At 43.2% G+C, this 27,591-nt stretch overlaps 2 protein-coding genes and 1 long non-coding RNA gene across 3 annotated transcripts in view; 2 read left to right on the forward strand and 1 right to left on the reverse strand.

Annotated features, from left to right (window-relative positions):
• Positions 1 to 4,802, forward strand: part of galm (galactose mutarotase) — a 23,722-nt gene extending 18,920 nt beyond the window's left edge. The window contains exons 7-9 of the mRNA XM_053436676.1: positions 2,493 to 2,643; positions 2,750 to 2,924; positions 4,544 to 4,802. Of these exons, the coding sequence (XP_053292651.1) occupies positions 2,493 to 2,643; positions 2,750 to 2,924; positions 4,544 to 4,621 (404 nt within the window). The 3' untranslated portion in view covers positions 4,622 to 4,802. The remainder of the gene's footprint in view (positions 1 to 2,492; positions 2,644 to 2,749; positions 2,925 to 4,543) is intronic.
• The window catches only part of LOC128453662 (uncharacterized), a 19,199-nt gene extending 9,469 nt beyond the window's left edge, over positions 1 to 9,730 (reverse strand). The window contains exon 1 of the long non-coding RNA XR_008341531.1: positions 9,583 to 9,730. This is a non-coding gene — a long non-coding RNA (uncharacterized LOC128453662). The remainder of the gene's footprint in view (positions 1 to 9,582) is intronic.
• A 1,393-nt stretch (positions 9,731 to 11,123) lies between these two features.
• LOC128453481 (heterogeneous nuclear ribonucleoprotein L-like) overlaps positions 11,124 to 27,591 on the forward strand; it is a 52,661-nt gene continuing 36,193 nt past the window's right edge. The window contains exon 1 of the mRNA XM_053436404.1: positions 11,124 to 11,433. Coding sequence (XP_053292379.1) covers positions 11,227 to 11,433 — 207 coding nt within the window. The 5' untranslated portion in view covers positions 11,124 to 11,226. The remainder of the gene's footprint in view (positions 11,434 to 27,591) is intronic.

Consider the following 27,591-nt stretch of genomic DNA (forward strand, 5'->3'; position numbering starts at 1 on the left):
TCTGGCCTTTATGGAAGAGTGGCAAGAAGAAAGCCATTGTTGAAAGGGATCCATAAAAAATCCCATTTGGAGTTTGCCAGAAGCCATGTGGGAGACACAGCAAACATGTGGAAGAAGGTGCTCTGGTCAGATGAGACCAAAATTGAACTTTTTGGCCTCAATGCAAAACGCTATGTGTGGCGAAAACCCAACACTGCCCATCACCCTGAGCACACCATCCCAACAGTGAAACATGGTGGTGGTAGCATCATGCTGTGGGGATGCTTCTCTTCAGCAGGTACAGGGAAACTGGTCAGAATAGAGGGAAAGATGGATGGAGCCAAATACAGGGAAATCCTTGAAGAAAATCTGATGCAGTCTGCAAAAGACTTGAGACTGGGGCGGAGGTTCATCTTCCAGCAGGACAATGACCCTAAACATACAGCCAGAGCTACAAAGGAATGGTTTGGATTAAAGAATGTTAATGTCTTAAAATGGCCCAGTCAAAGCCCAGACCTCAATCCAATAGAGAATCTATGGCAAGACTTGAAGATTGCGGTTCACAGACGGTCTCCATCCAATCTGACTGAGCTTCATCTTTTTTGCCAAGAAGAATGGACAAACCTTTCCATCTCTAGATGTGCAAAGCTGGTAGAGACATACCCCAAAAGACTTGCAGCTGTAATTGCAGCAAAAGGGGGTTCTACCAAGTATTGACACAGGGGGGTGAATACTTATGCACCCAACAGATGTCAACTTTTTTGTGCAAAATTTATTTTGCACCTCCAAAGTACTATGCATGTTTTGTTGATCAAACGGGAAAAAGTTTATTTAAGTCTATTTGAATTCCAGTTAGTAACAGTACATAATGGGAAAAAGTCCAAGGGGGGTGAATACTTATGCAAGGCACTGTATACCCACCTTTGCCACAGCCTTCCCAGAGATTCTGTTATATTGTAAAGATTGAATTCTGGCTTCTTTGCTGCAACTTTACCTTTGGGATGAATGATGTTGGGATTCCAGGCTTTAATTTACAAGGTACTGCATCTGGGGAGTTTTCTTGAGCCAGGAGGTAATCTAAATCTTCCTCGTGGTTGAGTCCTGATAGAACGGAAATTGTTCGGGCGAACAGCTCTTGCAGAATGTGGTAGACAGGCCAATGCTGCCAGCAGGTGGTTTGCGGCAGCTACACAAAGATTCTGGACTTCTGATTCATACTCGGCGTGAACCTCAAGCCTCAGTTTGGGGAAAAAGCAGACTTCTTCTCCTGAGGACCCAGACTGACTCATAATCAGATATTGCAAGAGGCATAGTGATCTGCAGAGCAGGAAGTAAGATAAAGAATACATGATTAACTACGATGGGATGATGAATCGAAAAGCAGGGATACTGACATTGATAAGCAAGGGATATATGGGGAATATATGCAGCTTAAATAGACCGACAAATTGGGATGATGTCTATGATAGAGGATTGTTGAAATTGAGGCTTGTCACATGATTAGAGCAATTCAATTCGGCTGCCTGAATAAGCTCACAAGCATCGCTACATTTAACATTTTCTCTGAAATGTCATAATGTGAAATTACAGTATAATCAATAATTTCACATGACCACTTTGGTTCTCACAATGAAAAATGTTTCTGTACTAATGGTCTACCAGTATAATTATATTGGAATTATTTAATTATTGTGAGTTTTTATATTTGCAGCACGTTTGTCTATTTGCAGGGCGTTTGTCTATTTGCTGCGCGTTTCTGTAATGTATTGTGTTGTGTTGTGAAATTGATGAAGATGTTTTCTTACTTTGCTTGTGTTTTGTCAACTTGCATGTGTTTTCTTAAGTTGCTGTTCGTTGAGCTCTCAGGGCCACCGTAGTACAGGGAGCCACTGCAGAGGGGCTGAAGAGCTGCATGTGGGTCCAGAGCTGGGGGTTGCAGAGCCCCTGCCTCAACCTTACGATCACAAATAAATACCTAACCCTTACCATAACCCAAACCTAATGCACTTAGGGCACTTTACAAAGAAGTACATTTCTGCGTTAGGGTGTCTTGCTCTATCTACAGCCGTGCAGTAGTGTTGTTTATTCACTTCCCCAGCTACATTTTTTCCAGTCTATGTTGAGATTTAAACTGCATCTCTAACATCTGATATCTGATCTGGATCTCTGACCCTCAGAATAAACAAACCCTCAGTTAAGTTAACAAAGACCAAAAATCATGCACAAAATCAGATCACTTCTAAAATATCTTCTTAGTTCTGTGAATTCCCTCATTTTAGAGGGAAAGGATAGGATAGAGAGGATAGTTTTCACTACTTTTTGACTTTAGTTACCAGTTTGTGCTTTTATTTACTTGTTGTGACAATAGCATGCTGTATCGCATTTCTTCAAGCCTGGGCTTTTGAAAGAATTTGAATTTGAATTCCCCTTAACCATTGGCTCTGTTAGGTACTCTGTTCACATTTTGTACGATATGACCCTCATTACCAATCTATAACCTCATGTCTCCACAGGAGAGATCAGAGCAGTGGCGGGCACGCCCTTTGACCTCATAGAGCCTGTTCTGATTGGACCTCGGCTGAAGGAAGTTCCAGGTTCAGGTTTCGACCACAACTTCTGTCTTTCATTTCCTGGAGACACCTATGCTGAGAGATATGCTGCCAGGTTCACTGCCTTTTCTCACAGACACAAACTTAAACACTACACACAGTCACACACAAGCCCATGTCTTTCGTAAAGTCTGGTAGGAAAACTTTTTTCTTCACTGCAGAGTGCATCACCCGGCCAGCGGGCGTGTCCTGGAGGTATCTACTAGCCAGCCTGGTGTCCAATTCTACACTGCCAACTTCTTGGATGGCTCTATGACAGGAAAGGGTGGGGCTAGATATGGGAAGCACAGCTCCTTCTGTCTGGAGACACAGAATTGGCCTGATTCTGTCAACCAGGTATGACGATTATGGAATATGATACAAAGTTGTTTGGTATGATCTGTGGGATATGTTTGAAAGCTCTACAATGAGCATGGAAGTAAATAAAGCTTATATACAGTGGTGGCCACAATTATTAGAACACCTTTAGGATCTGACTAAATTGAAAAAAAATTTGCCTCCAAAACATGATTTAATTTCATAATGTTCATGAAACATGCAGATGGTTGCTCTGTGCAAAAACAAATAACAGATGAAGTGAGTCCTACTGTTTTTATCCACTTTTAACTTTAATATTTGGTATGTCCACCTTTTGCAGCAATTACAGCAGCACATCTCTTTGGCATATTGTCAATATATTTCCTGAGAACTTTAATTTAATTTAATAACTAATTTTATCCCATGCCTTCTGCAACTCAAGCCAAAGGCTTTCCTTTGAATGTACAATAGATCTGTCCAGTTTATTTTCCAACTCGCCCAAAATTTGCTTGATGGGGTTCAGGTCCGGACTTTGAGGGGGCCAGTCCACCATTTTCAATGTTCCAGCAGATTCCTTCTGTCGCAGGTAGTTCCGGCAATAGTTAGAAGAATGTTTAGGGTCATTGTCCTCTTTGAAAGTAAATCCAGGCCCAATAAGACGACTCCCAGATGGTACTCCTTGCCTCACCAGAATGTTGTGGTATACTTTCTTATCCATTGAGCCATCAATTTTCACTAAGACACCTGTTCCTGAGGCTGAAATGGCACCCCACTCCATAATACTACCCCCTCCGTATTTAACTGTTGGCAAGAGACACTCATTTTTATATCTTTTCCCTACCCTCCGTCTAACATACACTCTTCGCTTGTCGCCAAAATTTCAAACTTTGACTCATCCGTCCACAACACTTTATACCAATCTTCCTTTGTCCATTTCTTATGTTCTTTTGCAAATTTCAGGCATTTCACTCTATTTTTCTCTCTCAGTAATGTTTTGATGCTGCTATTCTGCCAACAAGTCCTTCTTCTCCCAGTTTCCGTCGCACAGTTCTTGAAGATACTGTTGCACCATTAGTCATTGTGGTGTCTATCTCATCACGCAGTTCTCTTGAGGTCTTTCTTCGATCCTTAAGACTGAGAATTTTGAGATGCTTCACTTGTCTGTCACAAAGTTTCTTTTTTCTACCTCTCCCCTTTCGGTTCTGGTGTGAATTGGTGACATCATGTACGTCTAAACATTGACACTGAAATAGGCCTAGCTTGTTTTTTGCAGGGAAAATGACCTAAATCTCCTTATGATGGCTTTATTCTATGGTTTATAGAGCATAATTGATGACTTTGTAGATATTTCATTTGTTTAATGGGTATTTTAATGGCCAATTCAACAAAAACAACTGAAACCTCTAGTGTTCTAATAATTTTGGCCACCACTGTATATTTATATTTAATGTATTTATGTATTTTATGGTGTTTGTTTTTCTAAAATGTTGTATGTGTTTGTATCATATGATGCTATTTGGAGATTGGAGATATATGTTGTACAGATTATAAAGCCATTTGAGGCATGTTAGCTATGTGAAATCCATTAATTAATGGAACATAATGTATGTGTCTTTCTTTCTTTCTTTCTTTCTTTCTTTCTTTCTTTCTTTCTTCAGGCTTCATTTCCTGATTGTCTCCTGAATCCTGGTGAGGAGTACCGACATGTCACTCACTTCACCTTCACCACTGCCTGATCTGACCCTCAGACCTCTATGGGCAGAGGACTGCTAATGCTCCAATTGTCTTTACAGGAAAAACATGAATTAATCCTGTATAAACTGTATTAGATGCTCATAGTACACTTGACCAACCTGAAGATATGATGATACATTACATCCTTTCATTACTCTAAAAAATAAAAAAGAGCTAACTCACTCATGCGAGTCGTTGTTGTTTGTTATAATGTGTCATATTGGTCCCTGTTTATTTAATTATTTTAGTCCATCTGTACTAATTGTTCAGCAGTAAAAACTAGAGAACAGTCAGACTGAGGCTCTTCACATTATTATTGTTGTAACATAGCTCTCTGGGTCTTTACCTATGTGTATTCAACATCCTTACAGCGAGATGCTGTGTTGCTATGGTAACCCATCAGCCATCACTCAAGGAGGCTTTTAACGGCTTGGATTTTATAAAGTGTGATCGAAGTTGTCAGCCTCACAGCCCCGGAGCCATATAAGAGAGATCAAAATCATAAAACAGTGGCTGAGTGTGGCCTACTAACATTCCACATGTGACTGCAGGGAGCAGAGTGTGAGACAGTCTTCACAGTCAGCATCAATAAACTCTGTAAAGCTGAATTGCATGCAGAAAGGTATGAGCTCTGATTCACAGAAGACTGATACCTCCAACCTCTCTGTGCATTTGGCTAATACCCTGTAAATACCGTCTCTTCTCTTGTAGTTTCTGGTTCTTAGTAGTAGTAGTTTTCCCTCCTCTTGTAGAGGTTTAAGGGCAGAGAATTTCACACCTTGATAAAGCCCTGTGAGACAAATTGTGATTTGTGAATATGGGCTAAACAAATACAATTTGATCGATTGATTGACATACTTGAAGGTCTGTAATCAGCCTTATTATTAAAGAATGGGTTTAAACATTGGAGAATGCATCAAACTCCGCATATTTTTTAGGTTCTAGTCAAAGTAGGTGGTGAAAGGAGAACTCAGGCAGCAGCTGATGTCTTATGCAAAAGATTTTAATGTAGACTTGATGCATCAAGGAGACCAGAAGTTGAAACAATATACAAACGCTAACAGAGTAACAAAGGAACATTATTTAACATTTATTCAGGTATTTCATAAAGTATAAAACAAACTTTAAAATACCATCTTAGTTTTCTGACACATACATTGAGACTTTTTACTGCAAAATAAAAGACAACAAATCAAAGACTTCCCTAGACGCTATAATTTGTAGAAACTTAAACGTCATGTTTAATTTAAGTATTTATTTATTAATGAATGTAGACTCTCATATCCAGTGTTTCTGTTGAATGAATCCATTCATTTGTTTATTTTTATTGTGAAATATTTGCATGAGTGAAAAATGCATGGATTCAGAAGGTAAAGTACCTGAATACCTGTCTTACAAGTCTTGATACTGAAAGCTTCAGCAAAAAGAGGAGGAGATGGCGGCGCGCTCCAATTGGTTTGATGCAGTTGGCTCAGCACGAATGACAGAGAAACAAGAAAATATGTAAAAAATGTAAAAATGTATATGTTTTCACAGCACAAAATGTATGAAAAGACCCAAATTAAAACTGTAAGTGAGTTTAGTGGAGATGTGCATAGCTCTCTGGTTGCTGCCCCTTAGTTGGGCTGTGGCCGGGCTGTGCGCCTTCTCCCGGCTGTGGAGCTTTCCGTGGTCTCTGGGTCCGTAGCAAGGGACTGCTTGTGTATATTTATCGCAAGTCATATCCTCATCGCAATATTAAACAAAGTTATCACATGTTGTGTAATAGTAGTAGTAGATTTGACGTTGGCTAATTATTAATAATCATGAAATATGATCATTAAAATAAAATTATTTATTAAAAATAATTAAAAATTATAGCTATTAATTAAGAATAGTAAAATACTTAATTAGAAATGATACGGTTATCAATTAATAATAGTTAAATAATTAATGAAAAGAATAAAATGATCAATTAAGAATAATGCAATCTATAGTTATTACTTATCGTCGCAGGGCACCACCCTGTTTACAGGGACCAACAAGTCAATCTTTAAATATCAGTCTCAAGTGATATAAGTTATATTAATAATCTCAATATTTAATATTAATGATTATATCATAAACAATGAAGGGTTTTAAGTTCGAGCACAGGCTATAGCAGGGGTGGGCAATTATTTTTTCCATGGGGCCACATGAGAAACAAAAAATATTGTGGGGGGCCGAACTCAATTCTGCATAATATTAATTATATTTCTTTATAAAAGCAGTATATAGCATTGTTTTGACAAGCTGGTAAGACTGGTAAGAGTTCTGCATGTTATGATTAAGCAATGAAAAAGCGAGGTTGCCTTACAAAAAGTAATTTATTCAATAAAATTTCCCAAAACAATGGTAAACAAAAACAGTAATAGAAACATTTTGATCCCACTGCCAATGAATCAAAAAACATTATTTCCCCCACACCCCACCAGGGGTGTGACTTGGGCTTGAATTCAGCCCTGAAGGATAACCATTTCTGCAAAATAATCATCCAGAAACACCAAAACAAACAAAATGTGAACTTTTTACCATTTGTGACACATTAAATGTGTAATTTTCAGGCACAGTCACCCCAAAACACATTTTGAGTTCCATATACTGCTGGAAAGAGGTTCATGGCTTTCTAAAGACACCGCAATATTGTCTTTGTACTCCAAATAGCAAGCAAGATACATCATATGTTAACGATTGTCAGTGAAAATTTTGAGAAAAAAGGCCTCCAAAGAAAGTGTCCCAGTTCAATGCTAGTTGGTGCCTTTACATGCCAGCATTTCTAGTCAGATTTTTTTCAGTTCAGTGAGAGAAATCTAGTCTCTGTTGAGCTTTCACAAGTGCATCAAAGTCTGGTTGAATGTCTGAGGTGGAGATGCGAAGCACAGCTGCCAGATGATCATCAGTGAGAGAGGATCTATACCTGGATTTTGCAAACTTCATCACTGAGAATGTTTGTTCACATATGTAGGTGGAGCCAAAGAGAACCAACATCTTCTGAGCATGTCTCCTTATGTTTGGAAAGTTCTCCTCCTTGAGCGAAGAGTAAAAATCTAGCAGTGATCCGGATTTAAAATGCTCTGCCAGTACTGCATCAGACTGTAGGTCAGTGAGTTCCAGCTGAACATCACTGGGTGCATTATCCACACTACAGGTAAAGGGAGAGGAAATCATCTGCATTTCATCCTCGATCATTCTGAGATCTTCAAATCGCCTTGAAAACTCACCATGCAGTGCTCCTAGCATGGATGAGTACCTGCAAAGATGATCAGCTGATGGTGTGACTTCTTTCAGGGTTTGCATGTGATTGAGAGTGTTGTTCTCCAGTTGGCTTGAAAGAAACTGCATCTTTCTCATGAAAGCCTTCACCAGGCTGTGCATTTGATGAACAATTAGGCCCTTGCCTTGCAGTTTGGTGTTCAGCTCATTCATCAGTGCAATCACATCAACAGCAAATGCAAAATCTGCCATCCAGTCCTCATCTGAAAGCTCTGGGATGCCCTTGCCTTTTTTTTTCGTAGGACTCTTGAATCACTGCTTTCAGCTCCCATACTCTTTTTAGCATTTTTCCCAGGCTGAGCCATCTGACAGCTGTGTGGTAGCCTATGTCACCATGTTCAGTCTCATGCTCCTCCAAAAGTGAAACAAACTGTCTATGATTTAATTCTCGTGCCCTAATGAAGTTAACTATTTTAGTGACAACATCAATAACATGGTTCATCTTTAGCACTGACTTGCACAACACATGCTGATGTATTATACAATGTATAAATACCAATTTCTGATCTGGGTCGATTTCAGTCACTTTATCTTAACACGTTTCAAAAGCCCGACATTTTTCCCGGTCAGACTTGGACAGCCGTCTGTTGTGATACCTGCCAGTCTGTCCCATTTCAGACCCAGCGTGTTCATGCATGCATCTAACTCCGTGAATAGATTGCTCCCTGTTGTTGTCCCTTTCATTGGCCGCAGTGCTGCCAGCTCCTCCGTAATCTTGAATTCCTTTATCCCACGTACGAATACGAGTAGCTGGGCTGTGTCACGGACATCGCAGCTCTCGTCCAAAGCCAAGGAGAAAAGGTCAAAACTTGCCACTTCACGTTGCAGCTGAAGTTCCAGATTCCCCGCAATGTCCTCGAATCTTCTCGTCACGGTTCGCCTGGATAGCGGGACTTGCTCAAATGCTTCTTTTTTTTCCGGGCATATTAGTGCTGCAGACTCCACCAAGCACTCTTTGACAAACTCCCCCTCCGAGAATGGCTTGCTGTTTTTAGCTATTTTGTGAGATATCACAAAGCTGGTCTTGGTTGCTGCATCCCTGGATGTGTGAAGCTTGGTAAAGAAGCCTTGCTGCTTTTGTAGCTTAGCTAGTAAAGCTTCCGATGTCCCGGCCTTTTCAGCATCAGTCGAGCCTTTGTATTTCTCCGCGTGCTTCGTCTCGTAATGCAGTCTCAAGTTGAAATCCTTCAACACGGCGATCTGCTCTCCGCAAACTAAACACACGGCTTTACCTCCGACTTCAGTAAATAAATACTTAGAAGTCCAATTTTTGTTGAAAACCCTGCATTCGGTGTCTACCTTTCTTTTTTTAGCGTGAGCAGACATTTTCGTGGGCTAGGGTCGTCTTGTGAGTTGTGACTGCTCGTAACTTGATTCAATGATGCACTGGTATTGGATCTACGTCCTGCGTCATTACCGGTATAAAACACTTCAAAATAAAAGCACTGCAGCTTAAGTCCATGCATGAGGTAAAATTAGAAAAAAAAGTTTACTTTGTAATTTACAATCAACCTCGCGCGGGCCGGACACGGACAGCCAACGGGCCGGATGTGGCCGGGGGGCCGTACAATGCCAAGCCCTGGGCTATAGTAATCCAGCTGTATTCACATACATATGCACAAATAATCACAGAATCCAGATACTTTAAGTACAAAAGGGGGAGACTCCTGACCTGCTGATGTGTCTGCTTCCCCACTCAGAGAATCACTTTTAGGGTCCATCGTAATGTGATAGCTGGTGGAACTGGTTTCAGCCTGGCCTCCAGGCCTCAGTTTTTACAACCCATTGTGTGGACTCTACCACATGGTCAGCTCACTGGGCTGTTGCCCAACACACATGTTTTCCTTTGTGGAAGCTTTTTATGCTGAGAAGCAGGAAGCGGAAGGAACCAACTACCAGTGCTGGAAGGGGAACTCTAACTCAAAGACATTTCAGGATAGCAGCATGAGGACATTTCTTTGGATTTGGGGGTTACTAGTATTTATAAATAGTTTTAATTTCTGTTTTGCCATTAGTCCTGGTTAGGTTTATTTTTGAGTTTGTGAATTATATTTAGTTAGCTTCCCTTCCCTTTAGTGTTTATGAAGGCTAGCCTGTGTGTATATACAGTATATACCTCTACTTTTCTATCATTCAACAGGCCAGGGGCCTGTACGACAAAGCAGGATTGTGGATATAGGGGTAACTTGAGATTTTCTCAACTCAGAGTTTTTAGGCCCAAAGCTTCTCCAGAGCTAACCTTCTACTGAACCTGACACATAGGAGCAAAACGCTTACAGTACCAGTGGCACAGACTGTATGCATCGTACGTTTCTTTGCTTGTTACTTGTACCATGTGGGTGATGCAGAGAAGCTCAGCAAAAAACACTGTATGCAATTAGCATTTTGCATGGATTTTGCACATTTATAGCAATACATTTTCTCTAGCTTTGAATTGTTCTTCTTGTACTCTATCAAATTCAATCAATTGTATTTGTAAAGCCCATATTCACAAATCACAATTTCTCTCATAGGGCTTTAACATGGTGTGACATCCTCTGTCCTTAACCCTCAACAAGAGGAAGGAAAAATTACTAAAAACCCTTTTAACAGGGATCTATTTATGAATTTCACAATGTCAAAATTAGACCTAAGCCTCTTTTCTGCATTATGTTCTTCACAAATATTGGACACAGACATGTGTTGTTTATGCTGATACTATCTCATAATAATGAGATACCAAGTCATAATAATGAGATAGTAATTCATAATTATGAGATACAGGATTTGTATTTTTTCATCACAGTGGCGGAAATGGGTTTTCATACATTAGCCTCTTGCAGTAACCATTATGAACTTTAAATTAGAACTGTGTTCAGTGATCTTTCAGTAGGGTGGGCGTCTGTAATAAGGCCTAACAATATAGTGATGTGATAACAAGGTAAATTATCTGTTAATATAACTGATAATTAACGGTTATTGTCTGTTTTTTCCCCCATGCCCAACATTTTAAGAGTTTCCTCCGATTTTATCTAGCCCTCCATTCCTTTATCTGCTCCCCCTCTCTACGCACTCCTCTGCAGAGCGCACATTCACTCCGGCCAATCCAACGCCATACTTCAAAGGTAAAGGACCACAATGACCAATGAGAGGACAGCACGGGGTGGGATTTATCCACTCACACCTCTGCATAGAAAATCTGTGGTGTGGGAGAACGACAGCAAGGACGGGGACAGGTGCAGTCAAACAGAGACACGAAGGCACTGCATTTGACATGGACGCATCAGCCTGACCAGCTTCAGTCCCGTTTTCCAACAGGTCCACCGCACCCGCCAACATGTCGACGGTAGAAGGAGCCGGCCAGGATGACGAAGGGGATTACGGAAGGGCATCAAAGCGGCTGAAAACGGAGGAGAGAGAGGAGGGGGAAGATGAGCTGGAGGAGGGGGAGGATTCGGACTCCGGTTCGCTGCCTGGTAACGCAGATTCCGTGGTGGAAACCCGGGCCCGGTGGAGCTGCATCGAATACGGAGCAGGACGTAGGGTAAGGAGCTTAACAATAGAATCTGGTGATGCCCTGACGCACAGCATCACGGACGCTGCTGTTTACTGCTACTGTCATTATGTGGCTGAGCGAGCAATCTCCTCCCTGTCCCGAATCGCACGCGAGTAATAATAACCATACTATAACCATGACTACTTTTGGCCTGCCCTTATGCTTAAGATGGGGGTGGTCGATCTGCCCCACACCGCGTGCTATATTGTCCTCACGTAAGATATTGACCCCCAAATTGCCTCCCCGATGGCTGTGCCGACAGTGTATTTGTGTTGTATGGTTAAGTGCTGCACATAAATACTGAATGTGTATGTGGACAGGTGAATGGCAATACGTAAAGCGCTTTGCGTGGTCAACAAAACTAGAACAACTTTACATAAATACGGATAATTTACCATTTACCATAAACCTGACCTTATCTTATCTTAAAGCATGTCTTCACCTCAAGGTGTCTTGTCTTTTGTCCCCATGGAAGACATGTCCCCTTCCTGTCCATCTAACATGAGTAATGAACGATCACACACACACTTTATCACTTCATGTTATTAAAATTATTTATTTGTTGGCCCATGCGTCACCCCTCCACAAGAACCAAAAATCATTCAATGAGTTTAAGCAACAACAATTTCAGGTTGCACAAGGACAAAGTTCAATTGGGTGCTTTACAAAACCAAAAGAGGATCTTACACTAAAAGTCCCTCAGGGTTCAATAACTTATCTATCTATCTATCTGTCTATTAGGGGGTTAGGGTTCGGTACTTACCTCGGCTTACACTTATTTGTTATTTCTTTTAATTCAACCCCAGTTAACCCTGTCTAAGTAATTTTTACAAAGTAAAATAACAAAATAAACTCTCTTATAAATAAATACATAAAAATTGTTTAAAAAATAATGCACCATTCAGGTGCAGCATGTAAACTGCACAGTTTTTGTATTGGACGATTATCATTATTAAATATATGTATTTTCTTTTTCAACACCACATAGTTTGCAGGGAGGGTTTCATGCTCTGCTGGCAATAACAATGTCTCCGCTGTGGAGAACACTCACTCTAGGGACAGAGGTTTATATAGGGCTGGTGTGAGACGCTAGCTGAAATGCGGACGAGAGAGAACTTTGTAACAGCGCTCAATTACTTTGAAGTGTGTGTTTGAAGCTGTACATACTCTCTATGGTTTGAACTCTGCAATCTCAGCAACAGAGATCTGTCGCATGTTGGCTGCTATAAAAACACCTGGTTCGCTCATTGTTGCTTTGACACGGTTTGAATTATTTTCAGGCGGCAGCTTTAATGCCCCGGGGAGCTGGGTTTGCACGGAACTCATTTATTCCTTGTCCCACTAATGCTAGCGTTATTCCCAATATTATTGGGATATCTCTCTGGTGATGTATTGTCAAATGAATCGGCGTGTTCGATGTGCTACCAGCTACATGTTCGATGGTAGTTGCACAACGTCGGCTTCTGTACGATCCACTTGTCTATGTCCATCGTCATTACAGTGACTGTGAAACTGAAGCGTTCCCACACAGGAGACTTAAATGATGAAGGATGGTCTTCACACTCTTTTTTGTCTATTGTCACTATGACCGCGTGGTACAGCACATCTGGTCCTTAGCTAAAGTTGTCCCTCAGTATTTGAGGAACACACAAATAAGTACTGCACGTGTACTCACTGTATCCGTTTGGTACATGTGGGTACCGAACCTGAAGGCACGTACCGGAAATGTTCGGTTCGGATACATGTACCGTTTCACCCCTTCTATCTCTCTATCCATCCATCCATCCATACATCCATCAAATCCATGTGTTGCGGGTGGAAATCAAAGGAGAGGAATCGTGTTGAAGTTGAAATTAAGCAAGTTTATTCAGAGGTCACAGGTCAGGAAAACGCGGCGTCCAGCAATTGAACATGCATGGGTCTCTAGTTCTACGCAGGAGGCTGCACAGGAAAAAAGGCACTTAAACAGAGTGCGCACATAGGTTATATATTGATATATTGGGCGTGACAGGGGTTCTTCTTGGATTGGTCAAAACTAGATGGAGGCCGCTGCATCTAGACGGGGCAGTGCCTCATCCTCTTGGAATGTCGCGTGATGAAGATATCGTACGTGCACTCCGTTGTCGTGGTTACCAGAGGTCATAATGTTCCTGTCTCAACGCAGCTGCCTTAGTGTGTTGTGGGGGAGAGATTTTAGGCCAAAGTCTGCCCATTATCTGCTGTTGGTGTTCTACTTTGTGTGTGTGTGAATTGAAACAGGGAGCTGGGATGTGTGGTACAAAGTGTTGACTGTTCTACAGAGTGTAATAAAGAGGTCAAAGGAATGTATGTGGTGTATGTCAATAAATGTATGTGTAATGTATGTGGTATATGTCAATACATGCATCCCTACATACATAAATACATCCATACATGCATTCCATAATCAGGAACCTTTCATTAAGAGTTTGTAAAAAATCTACAGTTGTATTTTTTTGAAAACTAAAACTCATTATTTTGAATCCTACCTGCTTAAACCGAATTCGTGTTCCTCAGGAAAACCCTTAATGTTTTCAGAAACATTACAGCACATAAGTGATGAAATTAACAAATTAAATTGAAAAAGCCATTAGGTGCAGTGTTTTATTTTTAAGATCCATCCATCTTCAAAGTGATGACTTGATCTCCAGGAGAGAATTGGTTCATGCAGTCACTCAGAACAATTGTTGGTGCCGGATGAACTGGATCAGGTAAAATACAACAAAAAAATGAAGACAGGTTGTTGAAAACAAGGTTTAAGCTAGTCGGCCTGCCCACACTGCTAGATGGATCTTAGAGGAAACAAGGTGACTCTCTCTAAATTAATGTTTAAGTTTTTTAAGCATCCTAATATCCTCAAAAATGCTTTTCCACAGCAAAGTAATCTCCACAAAAACAATATTTCTCCTGCACCGTGAGTGCTATGGTCCGCTCCATGGTGCTGGGGCTGGAGCAAATAAGGCAAAGGCAAATAAGGCAAATAGCCCCAGTCCTTATAGCATACATATTAAATACATGAATAAACATTAAACAAAACAATTACAACATGGAGAAACTTGACAGTTAATCAACAGTAATCCTGCTGACGCTCATTCAAGTGAACATGATCACACGCTGTTCACTATCAATGTAAACATAGAACAGTCAACCACTGTGAATAAGTGACTCCCACCCCACACTACCTGTAGCAAAGGGAATTAAACCGCTTCCTACCTCATTCCACTCACCAATTGGTGTTAAAACAAGGATTCATGCAGTCTTCTTCTCAAATCTGTCTCTTTGTTTCCAGAATCGCCTAACAGCTGCTGTCCTACCGTTTCCACTGCTGCAATCCTTAAGACGCTGATGTGCAGCAGGTGTTATGTGTTATATTTATCAAACTCAAACAGTAAGGCCCGATCCTATTTCACCCCTACTCCTTACCTCTTAGCCCTTCCCCTTCGTTTTGTTGGCATAGGCTGTCCCAATTATTGTTAGGACGGAGGGGTAGGGCCAAGGGTTAGGGCTGTCTCTAAACTGAGATTCATCAGACTCACTTAAAAGCAAGGGCTCTGAGAATCTCCGGCAAGCTGGGAGAGAGACCCACAATTATAGTATTTTCTCCATTAATGAGGATTTAAAACTTACCATTATAATGTAATATCTTACTTTTATAAAATTTAAATGTATTTTTTCACAACATGTGCATTGCATGATTCCTCATTTTGACATAATTTTCTTTGCATAGATGTTAGGGATGGGCCTAATTAATCGACGATCGATTAATTGATCATTAAGATTTTCGTCGATGACATTCTTTTTTCATCGTTAAAACTAATGCAAGTTCTGTTGCGTAGTGTAAGTTGTAGTAGAAAATTAACTAAGCAGGGTTGACAAACTATTTTGTATTTAGATAGTAAATGTTTGAAGCCTTGTGAAGAGACTTTTATGACTTGAGCTATTTAATGGTCAGAATTGTTTATGACATGAATACAGTGAGACCCTTTGCGACGTAATTACCAATCAAAGGAAGGAGTGTATGTCTTCTTATCACCTTAGGGAACTCATGTGAATCAGCTGTTATGTTTAGTTTGCTCTCCTTCCCCCGCCTATGGAACTTGTCTGGATTGGTTCAGACGGACAGCCCTAAGTCCTGCTATATAAGATCTGTGATTTTGACTGTTCTTCATCATCACTCTGAGCTCCTTGTGACTCCCTGTGTTGATCCTTTCTGCAGAAAGCCCCTTATTAAATACACATAGATAACTTTGTTGTTGCCAGCCTCTTGTATCTCCAGTATTTCAGATGGAGGAGTTGCGATGCACAACGAGCAGAGAAAATTACCCAACGGATCTGCAAGTTCATCGAGATGGATATGCTACCCTTAAGTATTGTTGAGGGCGAAGGTTTTTGACAACTGATACACTTATTGGAACCGGCACATCACATTCCGTCACAACGTACCATCACTAGCCTGGTAGAAACGCACTATGAAGAACGGAAGCAGGAGCTGTTAAAAGAATTGAGCACAGCTGAAAGAGTTGCTCTAACCACCGACTGCTGGACTGCTTTAAGAGCTGAGAGCTACATCACCATCACCTGCCACTACATCAGTGATGACTGGCAAATTAACTCAGCGGTCCTGCTCACAGAAAACCTAGGTACTATATATTTTTGGTTAAGTTATTGTTTAACATGATTGTTTTTTATATTATTATTATTATTATTATTATTATTTTATTTTGAGGAAAAAAAATAAACGAGGGTCAGTTGTGTTTATGAACACTGGCTTCTAGCTGTCGGCTCCGCTGCATAAGAGTACAGCAGCGCATGTTTTCAAGTGTAACCATTGAACGGATCCCGTTTAACTGCCACAAGAGTTGTTCATCTTGTTATAAAAGTCTTGTTGTGCAATAATGCTTAAAAAGTGATACCATAGAATGGTGTGCCTTTAGGCACTCAAAAATTTGGTTATCAAAATAAAATATAAAACATTAATATTTAAAATATTAATATTAGATCATAACTTTAGTTGGTTAAAGTTCTCGCGGGGCACCACCCTTCAAAGAAGGGAAAAGATATCTAGTTCAATTAGAAATCTCAATATTTTACCATTAAAGATGAACAGTGAAGGTTATGGAGTGTAACGGTTGGCAAAATTCACTTATGCAACATTAATGACAGAACATTTGTGAAAGAAGAACATTTATTATGAACATAATAAATTATAAAAACACAAATTACTAAACAATCGAACTAACTAAAGGCCTCAGTATGCTTCTCCGAGTCCGTTGCGGACTGACGGACGGACGGATCGGACGGACCCTTTTTGATTTATAGTTCTACGAGCCTTTTTGTTGTGGAAACAATTCACCGCCAGAACAGTAGATGGCGCAACTGAAGTCGAGCTTAGAGAATCCTACCTCATGAGGTATATAGAAGAAGTCCACGCTGGTTTATTTACGTCCTCCCGGCTCCTCACACACAGTGAACGATGGCAACTAACAGAAAAAGGATGTTGATGACGCGACAGTTTTTGCTGAAATAAAGTGACACCCAGCGGGTCAAAATGCTTTTGTTATCGTGTCTTAGCGCAGCGGTTCCCCGGTCTTGTTTCCAAACTGCGTTGCTAATTCAACAGCTGCAACAGCTTGAAGCTACACGGAGGCAGCTAGCTTCCCCCCAGCTTCCACACACAGTCAGCACGGACACCCGATACTAGCTACTAGCAAGTGTTTGCTTCTAACCTGACGGTGTTTGAGAAACAGTGTCATGACAGCCGTGGGATTAAAGTCAGCGGGTTTTTGCGCTGTTCCCACCGCAGTTAGCATGGTGGCTAGCCCGCTAGGCCCGTTATGAAAGTTCGTTATAACCTCATATGACCGTACACACATGCCGTAAGTGCTCTAACCAGCCACCGTCAGCCGGACAACGCCGCTGGCTTAACACACTTGTCACATTAATCATAGAGTCGTAGTTGTGATTTTGGTTTATTGTGATGTAGGGAATGGAACAGGAAGTTTCCATTCCGAAATGCTGGCGTTAGCGGACCAATCACAGCCAAGGGCTATCCGTGGGCTCTCCGCCATTTCGACGTGTAGTTAGAAAAATGAGAGCTGCACGAAAAGCTCTCCGAGGAGCCGCGGAGAGGCCCGGAGAGGGCGTTCCACGTTGGAGAAGGCGGTCCTATCTGTCCGTGTCCGTCAAAACGGAGAAGCATACATTGGCCTTAACAAGGAGGTGTATATGAGTGTGTGTATGCAAATTAGGGGCTCTCAAAATGGTGGTTGACCAAAAGAGTAACGCCTTAAGCCTGAAACATGCTTCTGCGTTTTCACGGGCCCGTAAGCGCAAGAGCCCTTCCGGGTCCCTTACGTGCTTATGTATCCCTTCTTACGTGCTGACGGGCGTCGCCCCACTTTTCTAAAATTTACGGCAAAGCTCCGCAAGCTCACTCAGCCCGCAAGGCTGTGATTGGTCTACTCTACATCCCTTCTGGAGCTGCATTTCCGGTTTCATGCCCCATAATACAGGCAGAAACAACGGGAGATTTAGAAGAATGAATATGGACCAAATAGAAGAGCGTATTTGTCCGCCTGAAAAAGGCTACAAGGAGCCGCAGTAGCTATGTAAATAAACAATCGATGAAGAAGAAAGAAGGCGTCTCTCAGGTCGTCTTCGACAAAAAGCATTACTCCGCCTAGTGTTCTGGCGCGGAATTGCTTTGTAAGACGCGCAACGGTTGGGGAAGCATGAATGACAACGAGTCTTGCGCCACAGCGGCGTGAAAAGACGCAGACGCAGTCGCAGAAGCATGTTTCAGGCTTTAAGATAGCAACCCCCCCCCCCCCTTCTTCTAAGATCGTTTACGACTGGTGGAGGTTTAACTAGGTGGAGTGGTATGCGTGTCTGTGTGTATGTTAATCAGATACTGAGAGTCAGAGAGAGAGCCTGTGAAGAGCGTATCTAACACTTAACTTTCAAATAACTTATAAACACAATATAAGAAACACATATCAACCTTATAAACACACACAGAATCGAATAAACAGTCTTGCTTAGCGTAGAATAATTATTAAGCCCAGATCATGTTACCATTCTGAGGGAAAGGGAAAAGAGGTTGCTGTCCCGTTTGCAATTCGGTGAAGTCTCCGGTTGGTTGAAAGGTTTCTGCCTTAGCGGTTCTGTTGAGCTGTGAAGCTCCGTTGCTTGTTCGAAATCCTTACCTGCAGGACATTGAGTCGCTGCCAGGAGTTTGTAGAGCTTGAAGGGCGAGGAGATTTCCTTGAGAAGATGAGCTGGGAGAGCTGCACCTCTGACCTCCGGTTGTTGGTGGGAAGAGAAGATGTGCTGGGGCAACCAGGCCCTCTCCTCAGCGATGCAGGAGAAGCGGCTGGCCGCGTGCTGTCCTTGTGGGTGGATGGAAAAAGCTGGAGCAGCCTTCTGCCCTCAGAAGGTATGGAGAAAGAGAGAGAGTTTGGGGGGAGCCTCGGCTTATATTGGCCCAGTGGCCCCCAGGTCAGTGACCAATAGGAGGTGAGCATTGTGACTTTTCACACCTATGTGTGAAGATGTCCAGACCCCTGGAACCTGTTACATCCTGGGAGACGGAGTTCCTTGACCTTCTCAGAACAAAGAGAATATGCTGCATCCTGGGAGATTGAGTTCGCTCCAACACATGCTTTCTCAAAAACCATGGCCCAACATCCCCCATGCGGTGTCAGAAATCGCACCTGATGAGTCCTGATCGCGTACTTGAACATGTTAAGTGCAAAGCTGGAAAAGTCAATTGTCTGTTCATTTGGACGGTAACATCTTGGCATTTGTACATACTATCTAGTTAAGCTAAGCAAGGTTCGAATTAGACAAATAATTCAGAGTTACAATAACAGTACAACATTCAAGATTTGTTATTGTCAAATGCACAACAATAAGATTAGGCAGTCGCTGGCAATGAAATGCTTGAGTCACAGGCTCTCTTCTAGCAATGCTCAAGTAATTAAAACCAAAAAAAATTGAATATCAGCATTTAAAATAGAAAATAAAATATATATATCTAAATATATATATTTACAGATAAAGAGAGAAATAAAATAAAACAACAATAGTGCAATTTGTGGAGTAGTGCAAATATGCCACGGTGCTGGTTTGGTGGAATTATTGCAGTTCAGAGGAGTTTAAAAGTCTTATGGCATGGGGAAAGAAACTGTCTCTGAGCCTGGTGGTGCGGGCCCTGATGCTGCGGTACCGTTGGCCAGACGGCAGCAGGCAAAAAAAATGTATGGCTGGGGTGAAAGGGGTCTTTAATAATCCGGCTGCTCTTCTTCCTGCACCGCTGGGGTGTAGAGGTCCTCCATGGATGGTAGCGCCGTCCTGGTGATGTGCTGGGCAGACTTCACCACCCTCTGTAAAGCCTTACGGTTCAGGGCGGTGCAGCTGCCATACCAGGCAGTGATGCAGCCAGTCAGGATGCTCTCTATGGTGCACCTGTAGAGGTTGCAGAGAATCCTGGAGTCCATGTGGAGCTTCCGCAACCCGCGGAGGAAGAAGAGCCGCTGCCTGGCCGTCTTCCTGATGGAGTCTGTGTGATGGGTCCAGGTCAAGTCATCACTGATGTGGACCCCGAGAAACTTGAAGCTGCTGACTCGCTCCACCGTGGTCTCGTTGATGAAGAGGGGGGCGTGTTCCACTCCTTGTCTCTTCCTGTAGTCCACGATCAGCTCCTTAGTTTTGCTGATGTTGAGATGGAGGTTGTTTTCCTGACACCAAGATGTCAGGGCTCTGACCTCCTCTCTGTAGGTCTTCTCATCGTCGTCGGTTATCAGGCCTATGACAGTGGTGTCATCAGCAAACTAACGCTAGCGAGCTAATTCCCCAGACTTAGCTGTCTGAGGGGTAGCAGCAGCGAGCTAACGCTAGCTTGCAGCGTTAGCTCGCTGCTGCTACCCCTCAGCCCGGGCTGACACTGCCGACACTGTGCATTAGGGTGAAGCTCGGATCCTGCGGAAAGCGCTTTGTGTCCCGGGGGCCTCCGCCTCGACGATCGGCATGTTATATGCGGCTACTTAGGTGTCTGAGGGGTAGCAGCAGCGAGCTAACGCAATTATTTTAGTAATTGATACATATGAAGTACAGTTTAAGGCAAGGGGTAGTGATGGATAAAGTTTTCTTTAAAAAACAAGTTAAGTCTTTCATTCTCACTTTCAACCTTAAAACTATGAAATGAACTGAAATATGAACTAGTTCAGAATTTAAATGGTGAACTATGAACGTGAACTATTCATGTTTACTTGTATAAACTGAACTTTGAACTTGTGAACTCGCACAACACCGGTGGTATATGCTGCATAGAGTGGATGATGGAGTCGATGCAAGCCGCCAGTGCCGAGTCACGAGAGCTAGAGAAGGATGATATTGCGGACTACCAACAAGCTGCGGACGACCAACAAGCGGAAGCATCAAACTTTCCGCCAGTTGAGATTAAAGCAGATGAAGAAAACCCATGGCCACATCTCAGCAAGCAGTTTGCCTTCAAACGCAAAAGAGGCAACAGCTATATAATGCTCAAACTCAACAAGAAGTTTGTAGACTAGTGCTCTAAAAGTGGACCAAAGTTGAACCAAAAGTTTAAATATACAGTGGGACAGCGGCATTTTAACTTTTTATTTTAGCTGTCACATGGTTCATGTCTTGATATGTCCTCCCAAAAGTTCTTAAATGTTGTGTCGACATGTTAAATGTTTAATGTTTGACATGTTTAATGTCATTGCACTTATATTTGTAAAGACTCTATTTTAATTAAAAATAACTGTTTTTCGATTGGATTTATGACCCCTTGTCCTTTTTTGCACTGTATAGGAGCGGCCCCCATCAAGTTGTAGGAAGTAACTAAGTTACTTTTACTTAAAGTATATTTTAAATTAACTACTTTTTACTTTTACTTGAGTAGATTTGTAGATGGGTACTTTTACTTGTACTTAAGTAAAATTTCATCAAAGTAAAGGTAGTTTTACTTGAGCACAATATTTCAGTACTTTTTACACCTCTGACAAATACATGGACTAGTTTGTCAGCATCCTTTAGTGATTTTCATGATATTGTGCAAGTGGAATAAGGCTGCCCTGCAGACTTGTTCTTATGTGTAGGTCAGATGTCTGGTCAGGGCAGACTTCTGCACAGTTTTTACGAAGATTCAGACATTCATCAATGTTTTCTTATCTGGGATTTTTCATTAGTGTCATGTTCTGTCAGTTTAGTTTGTTTATTTCAGCCTCTGTGTTTTCTGTTTCCTGTTTTATTTTGTAGCCTCTGTTCCTTGTGGGTTGTTTCTGTCTTAACTTCCTGTCTTGGGGATTGTCTTTCTAACTCCTCATGTGTTGCACCTGTGGCCAATTACCCCTGCCTTCCCTGTGTGTATTTAAGCCTGTGTCCTTCCCATTGTCCTCTGTCAGATTGTCTGTTTAGCTTCCTGTTTTTCTCCAGTGTTTCTTGTGCTTGTTCTCGTTCCTCTGGTTGTTCTGGTGGATTATGTTCCATGTTGCTGTACTGTTCTGCGTTCCTGCCCTGTCCTGATCTCCTGAGCCTCGTGTAAGCTTCCTTGTGCTTTTGTTTAGTTAAAGACTCTTTTTTTTTTTTTTTAGATTAAATACGCTTTTTGTTAAACATCTCTTCTCCTGGGTCCATCTACTTGACATAATCCTGACAGTACAATCCGACCAAGATATGGACTCAGCGGAGATTAGTTTGTTTCAGGATCAAGTTTTTTATTTAGAATTTTTGGTTGATGAGCTGCGTTTTCCGGGACCCCAGAGCAGGTCAGAGACCCTGGAGGAAATCTCAGTGGTTGAGGCTTGGCTGAAGGAGCGCCCTTGGGTTAGCCATTTTGTCCTGCACCTAGTGGTTGTGCAGGACCGGCTAAAGAGACTCAGCAACCCTCCAGCCCCAGCCACAGACCTGGATGCAGGAAGCCGTCTGGCTCTGGATGGATCCCGGAGCCTGCAAAGTGTGTCTGCTATGGGGGGCAGATGCAGAAAACCTTCACCTCTACAGCCTGCTCAGAGGAACCAGCCACCAGCCTCATCCGCTGACCGGTACCTGGGGGGCTGTTGGGCTCGTGGGGGACCCCGCAGCATCCAAAAGGCTTCTGGTGTGGGTGGTGGACGTCGGAGAAGCTGCTCTTCAGCAGTCTGCTCAGAGGCACCAGCCACCTCCAGTCCCAACTGGTTTGCAGTCTCCAGTCCCTGCTCCGCGCCGGAGGTCCCCAGCTGACGTCTCATCCTCCGACGGCAGAGGTCCTCACAGTGGCGTCGGCTCCAGTCCCTGCTCCGCGCCGGAGGTTCCCGTCTGACGTATCTCGTTCTCCGACGTCAGTGGTCCTCACAGCGGCGTCGGCTCCAGTCCCTGTTTCACGCCGGATGGGTCCCGGCAGACGCCACTCTGGTTCTGGTGTCGGAGGTCCTCGCGGTGCCAGCTCCTGTCCCTGCCCCGCGCCTGAGGTTCCTGGCTGATGTCTCTCATCCTCCGATGTCCGAGGTCCTTACAGCGGCTTGCATCCCGGTCCATGCCCCGCGCCGGAGGTTCCCGGCTGACGTCCCTCTTCTTCAGGCGTCAGAGGTCCTCACATCGTCTGCTTCAGTCCCTGTCCCGCGCCGGAGGCCCCCAGCTGACGTTTCTCCTGTTCGGGCTGACGTCCCTCCTTTTCAGGAGTCAGAGGTCCCTGCGGAGTCTGCTGCAGTCCCTGTGCCGCACCGGAGAGTCCAAGCTGAAGTCCCTCCTGTTCAGGCGTTGGAGGTCTTCGCAGCGCCAATTATGGGCCCTGTTCCGCCTGCGGATCCTGCTCCACGTCCGGGGCTGAGGTCTGCACCCTTTTGCGCTGCCCTTGAGCGGCCACGGTGCCGCCCTCCGGAGCCTCAGAGATCTGTCCCTGAGCGGCCACAGAGCCGTCCACCCGAGCTCCAGGGCATGTCACAGAGTCCCTCCTCCGGTTCCCCCCTCCTCCCTCCCGTGGCAGTTCATGTTTTGGGCCGTCTGGCATCCGGCCCTTGAGGGGGGGGTACTGTCATGTTCTGCCAGTTTAGTTAGTTTATATCAGCCTCTGTTTTCTGTCAACTGTTTTATTTTGTAGTCTCTTCCTTGTGGGTTGTTTCCGTCTTCACTTCCTGTCTTGGTGATTGTCTTTCTAACTCATGTGTTGCACCTGTGGCCAATTACCCCTGCCTTCCCTGTGCGTATTTAAGCCTCTGTCAGATTGTCTGTTTAGCTTCCTGTTTTTCTCCAGTGTTGCTTGTGCTCGTTCTTGTTCCTCTGGTTGATATGTTGCTGTTCTGTTCTGCCTTCCTGTCCTGATCTACTGAGCCTTGTGTAAGCTTCCTTGTGCTTTTGTTTAGTTAAAGACTTTTTTTGTTAAACATCTCTGCTCCTTTGTCCATCTACTTGACATAATCCTGACAATTAGGTAAGAACAGAATCTACTAAAGCCTGAAACATGCGTCTGCGTCTTTTCACGCCGCTGTGGCGCAAGACTCGTTTTCATTCATGCTTCCCCAACCGTTGCGCGTCTTACAAAGCAATTCCGCGCCAGAACACTAGGCGGAGTAATGCTTTTTGTCGAAGGCGACCTGAGAGACGCCTTCTTTGTGGGTGTGGCAATCGTTGTTGACTGTTTATTTACCTTCTACCAGTCGTGTTCTCCATTACAAACACACGGTGAACCATGGCAGAGAGTGTATTCACGATTCCAACCGAACAACAATTGATTGAGATGGAGCTGCTGGACATTGAAGAGCAACTTCTTATAATTAGACTGTTTATTTACATCGCCACTCCGGCTCCTCATAGCCTATTTCTGGCGGACAAATCGGCCAGTCAGTGACGGGTTATACAAGTGGTCATACTTTCGGATCTCTTCTGCCAAGTGCTCTTCTATTTGGTCCATATTCGTTCTTCTAAATCTTCCGTGATTTCCGCGTATTGTGGGGCATGAAACCGGAAACTAGACACCGGACGGGATGTAGAGCAGACCAATCACAGCCTTGCAGGCTGAGTGAGCTTGCGGAGCTTTGCCGTAAATTTTAGAAAAGGGGGTCGACACCCGTCAGCACGTAAGGAGGGATACATAAGCACGTAAGGGACCCGGAAGGGCTCTTGCGCTTACGGGCCCGTGAAAACGCAGAAGCATGTTTCAGGCTTTACACTCTTAGGCACACTTGATCACTGACATACTTGTGCAAAATAATTAGATTTCGTTAATCTACCGTTATGGTAATGTACGATTTGAATTACCATTACATTTTAGGATTCAGTGCATATTTCTGTTTGCAAATTTTTATAGATTTATTTTAGTGTCAGATTTTAAATCCATGAAAATGTTGAAAAAGAGAACACATTCACAAAAATCAACACCCATCATTAGGTTTATACAATATATCAAATTGTATTTGTATAGCCCATATTCACAAATCACAATTTGTCTCATAGGGCTTTAACAAGGTGTGACATCTTCTGCCCGTAACACTCAACAAGAGGAAGGCAAAACTGCTAAACTTTCTAATAGGGTAAAAAGAACGTAGAAACCTCAGAGAGAGCCACATGTTAGGACCCCTCTCCCAGGACGGAGAGGAGTGCAATAGATGCTGCTTGTAATGGAGATCATAACAGATAAGAGTATTGATTAGAATAAACACTTTGTAGCAGAGTGCACCTTATATATATTGTATATCAAGTAGTCTTGCGTAAACAAGTGCATGGTCAGCAGCCATCAAGATCGGATGCCACCATAGTCATGCCACCACTAAAGTAGGACACCCCACCACCCTTTTATAATATTTCTTAATAACTTTAGATTGTAACTATATCCCAAGTTAGTTTTTTCGGTACTTATTTTGTATCCACTGCTGACACTGCAAAATATACCTGCCTTTTTACACTGAGTCCCATGTGCCGTGGTCTTTGGATTTTGGTTATATATCCCTCTGCTAGATCAGGAACGACTTCATAGTCATGTTCTGATGCACTTCTAGACTGTATTTTGATTTCTAACCTGTCATTTTGTCCAAAGCGACTTACATTTTTAGAACACTCAGCATTTATGAGGGGCCACTTTAGGGGTTCAGTATCTTGCCAAGGACACTTGGGCATGCAGATGGGAAAGAGTGGGATTCGAACCGGCAACCTTTTTGTTGCAGAACACCCGCTCTATCCCCTAGGCCACGCTCTCGCCCTGATGACAGGTCAAATGCTGGTAAACCAGGCCTGAGATGGGAGGTAAGCACTAACCAGAATAAAATAACTAAACTCCTGCAGTGAAGTAAATCGTTTATGAAGATGTCTCCATCTCACCTCATCTTTCCTGTCAGCGCTATTGCACTTTCCACTAGAAAAAGTTGGAAGCTGGGTATAGGTGCTTACTGGATCAGTTTTCAGTAAAGCAGTGGACAGGCAATCTGCAGCAACAAATAAACTCTGTCCACATGAGATTCGTTTCATGTACTCTTCTGAAATTGGCTAACCTGCACTTTTACTTTTGTTCCTTTAAGTCAGGGGTGTCAAACTCATTTTAGTTATGGAGCCACATACTGGCCACTTTGATCTCAAGTGGGCCAGTCCAGTAAAATCATATCATAGCTTCGTACACACCCGGGGTTTTTTTCACTGCTGCTGCCACGTCCCCCCCCCCACACCCTGAGACGCTCAGGGTGGGGGGGCGTGGCGGTGGCGGATACCAACATGAATCCAACATAACGGGGGGGTCGACCCGTCTTGGAACACGGGCCTAGGAGTCTGACGCACGCATTGAAAGTTGAGGGGCGGCGCGCGCCGGCTGAGGTGGGATTCCAGTCCCCAAGGGGTCCGTGCACACCACTGCGTACCCCCTGAACCACTTCGCGTACCCCGTACCCCAGTTTGGGAACCGATGGTCTATGGCAGGGGTCACCAACCTTTTTGAAACTGAGAGCTACTTCGAAGGTACTGAGTAGTACGAAGGGCTACTTGTTTGGCACAAACTTCCTGAATAAACAAAATTACACAGATCAACTTTTAATAATAATATATGTGAAGAGACTGTCTGATCACATCAATGTTAATTATTTCTCACAATAATTATTAACAATGATTTCCACAACAATGATGGTAGGAAACAGATATATTAAAACATGCAACACTTATTTCTGTTTATCTGTTTCAACTTTGCTTAAATTCAACTTAATTGAAGTACTTTTGGTGACGTTTGTCACTACATTCCTCCATCAGTCTAGCCTGGATGCCAGACGAACTTAGCCCCGCCCACAACAATTTGGTCGGGCAGTTCGGTCTGGAGTCGCTCCATTGGGAAAAAATTATGGCCCGACCGGGCCAATCAGATTGTCAGATGATCAACGGTAACGTAATCAACCACGTCATCACAGTGCCCTCGGGTTGAATTCGTTTTCAACAAACATGCCTGCCGCTGGCGAGCTGAGATGTGTAGATGCTGCCATTGAGTCTGTTTTAGAAGACATCGACAGCGCATTCATTTTGAAAGAGGAACACAGAACGGGGAGGCGACGCCAAAGCACCGCGCTAATCCCTATCGCCTCGGCGCTTGGCTGCTCACACCGGACACTGAAGCGACGCTGAACCACCGGGCAGCGCTAATAATATCACCCGTTGATCCAGTAGATCGCTGCACCGCGAGGCAGCCTTGGCGCAGCGCGGTGCTTCAGCCTCCGGTGTGACTGGCACAAAGTTTTAACATGGGAGTGGATGGGAGCCAGCTGTTATTTAAGGCTTGGCGCTGCGCTGAAGCGTCCGGTGTGAACCCGGGTTAGTAAATAACTCACAATGCGTTGCTTAGCATACGTAACATACTACATTGCTCTGATTGGTTGTAGGTCTATCCAATTGAGCGAAGAGGAATTTTACTTCCTGGTCAGTTGAAACACGCCCCATAATTTTTTCCCAATGGAGCGACTCCAGACCGAACTGCCCGACCAAAATGTTGTGGGCGGGGCTAAGTTCGTCTGGCATCCAGGCTACCATCAGTCTGTATTTTTTCAAAAATAGAAAAAAAAATATTAAATTATAATCACTTTGTAACAACGATGATAGAGCTCAACCAAAAATAACCCATGCATGTGACTGGGGTGTAATGTTTCTAAGTGTCTTCTTAAT

The sequence above is a fragment of the Pleuronectes platessa genome, chromosome 12, assembly GCF_947347685.1.
Source record: "Pleuronectes platessa chromosome 12, fPlePla1.1, whole genome shotgun sequence".
NCBI lineage: Eukaryota > Metazoa > Chordata > Actinopteri > Pleuronectiformes > Pleuronectidae > Pleuronectes > Pleuronectes platessa.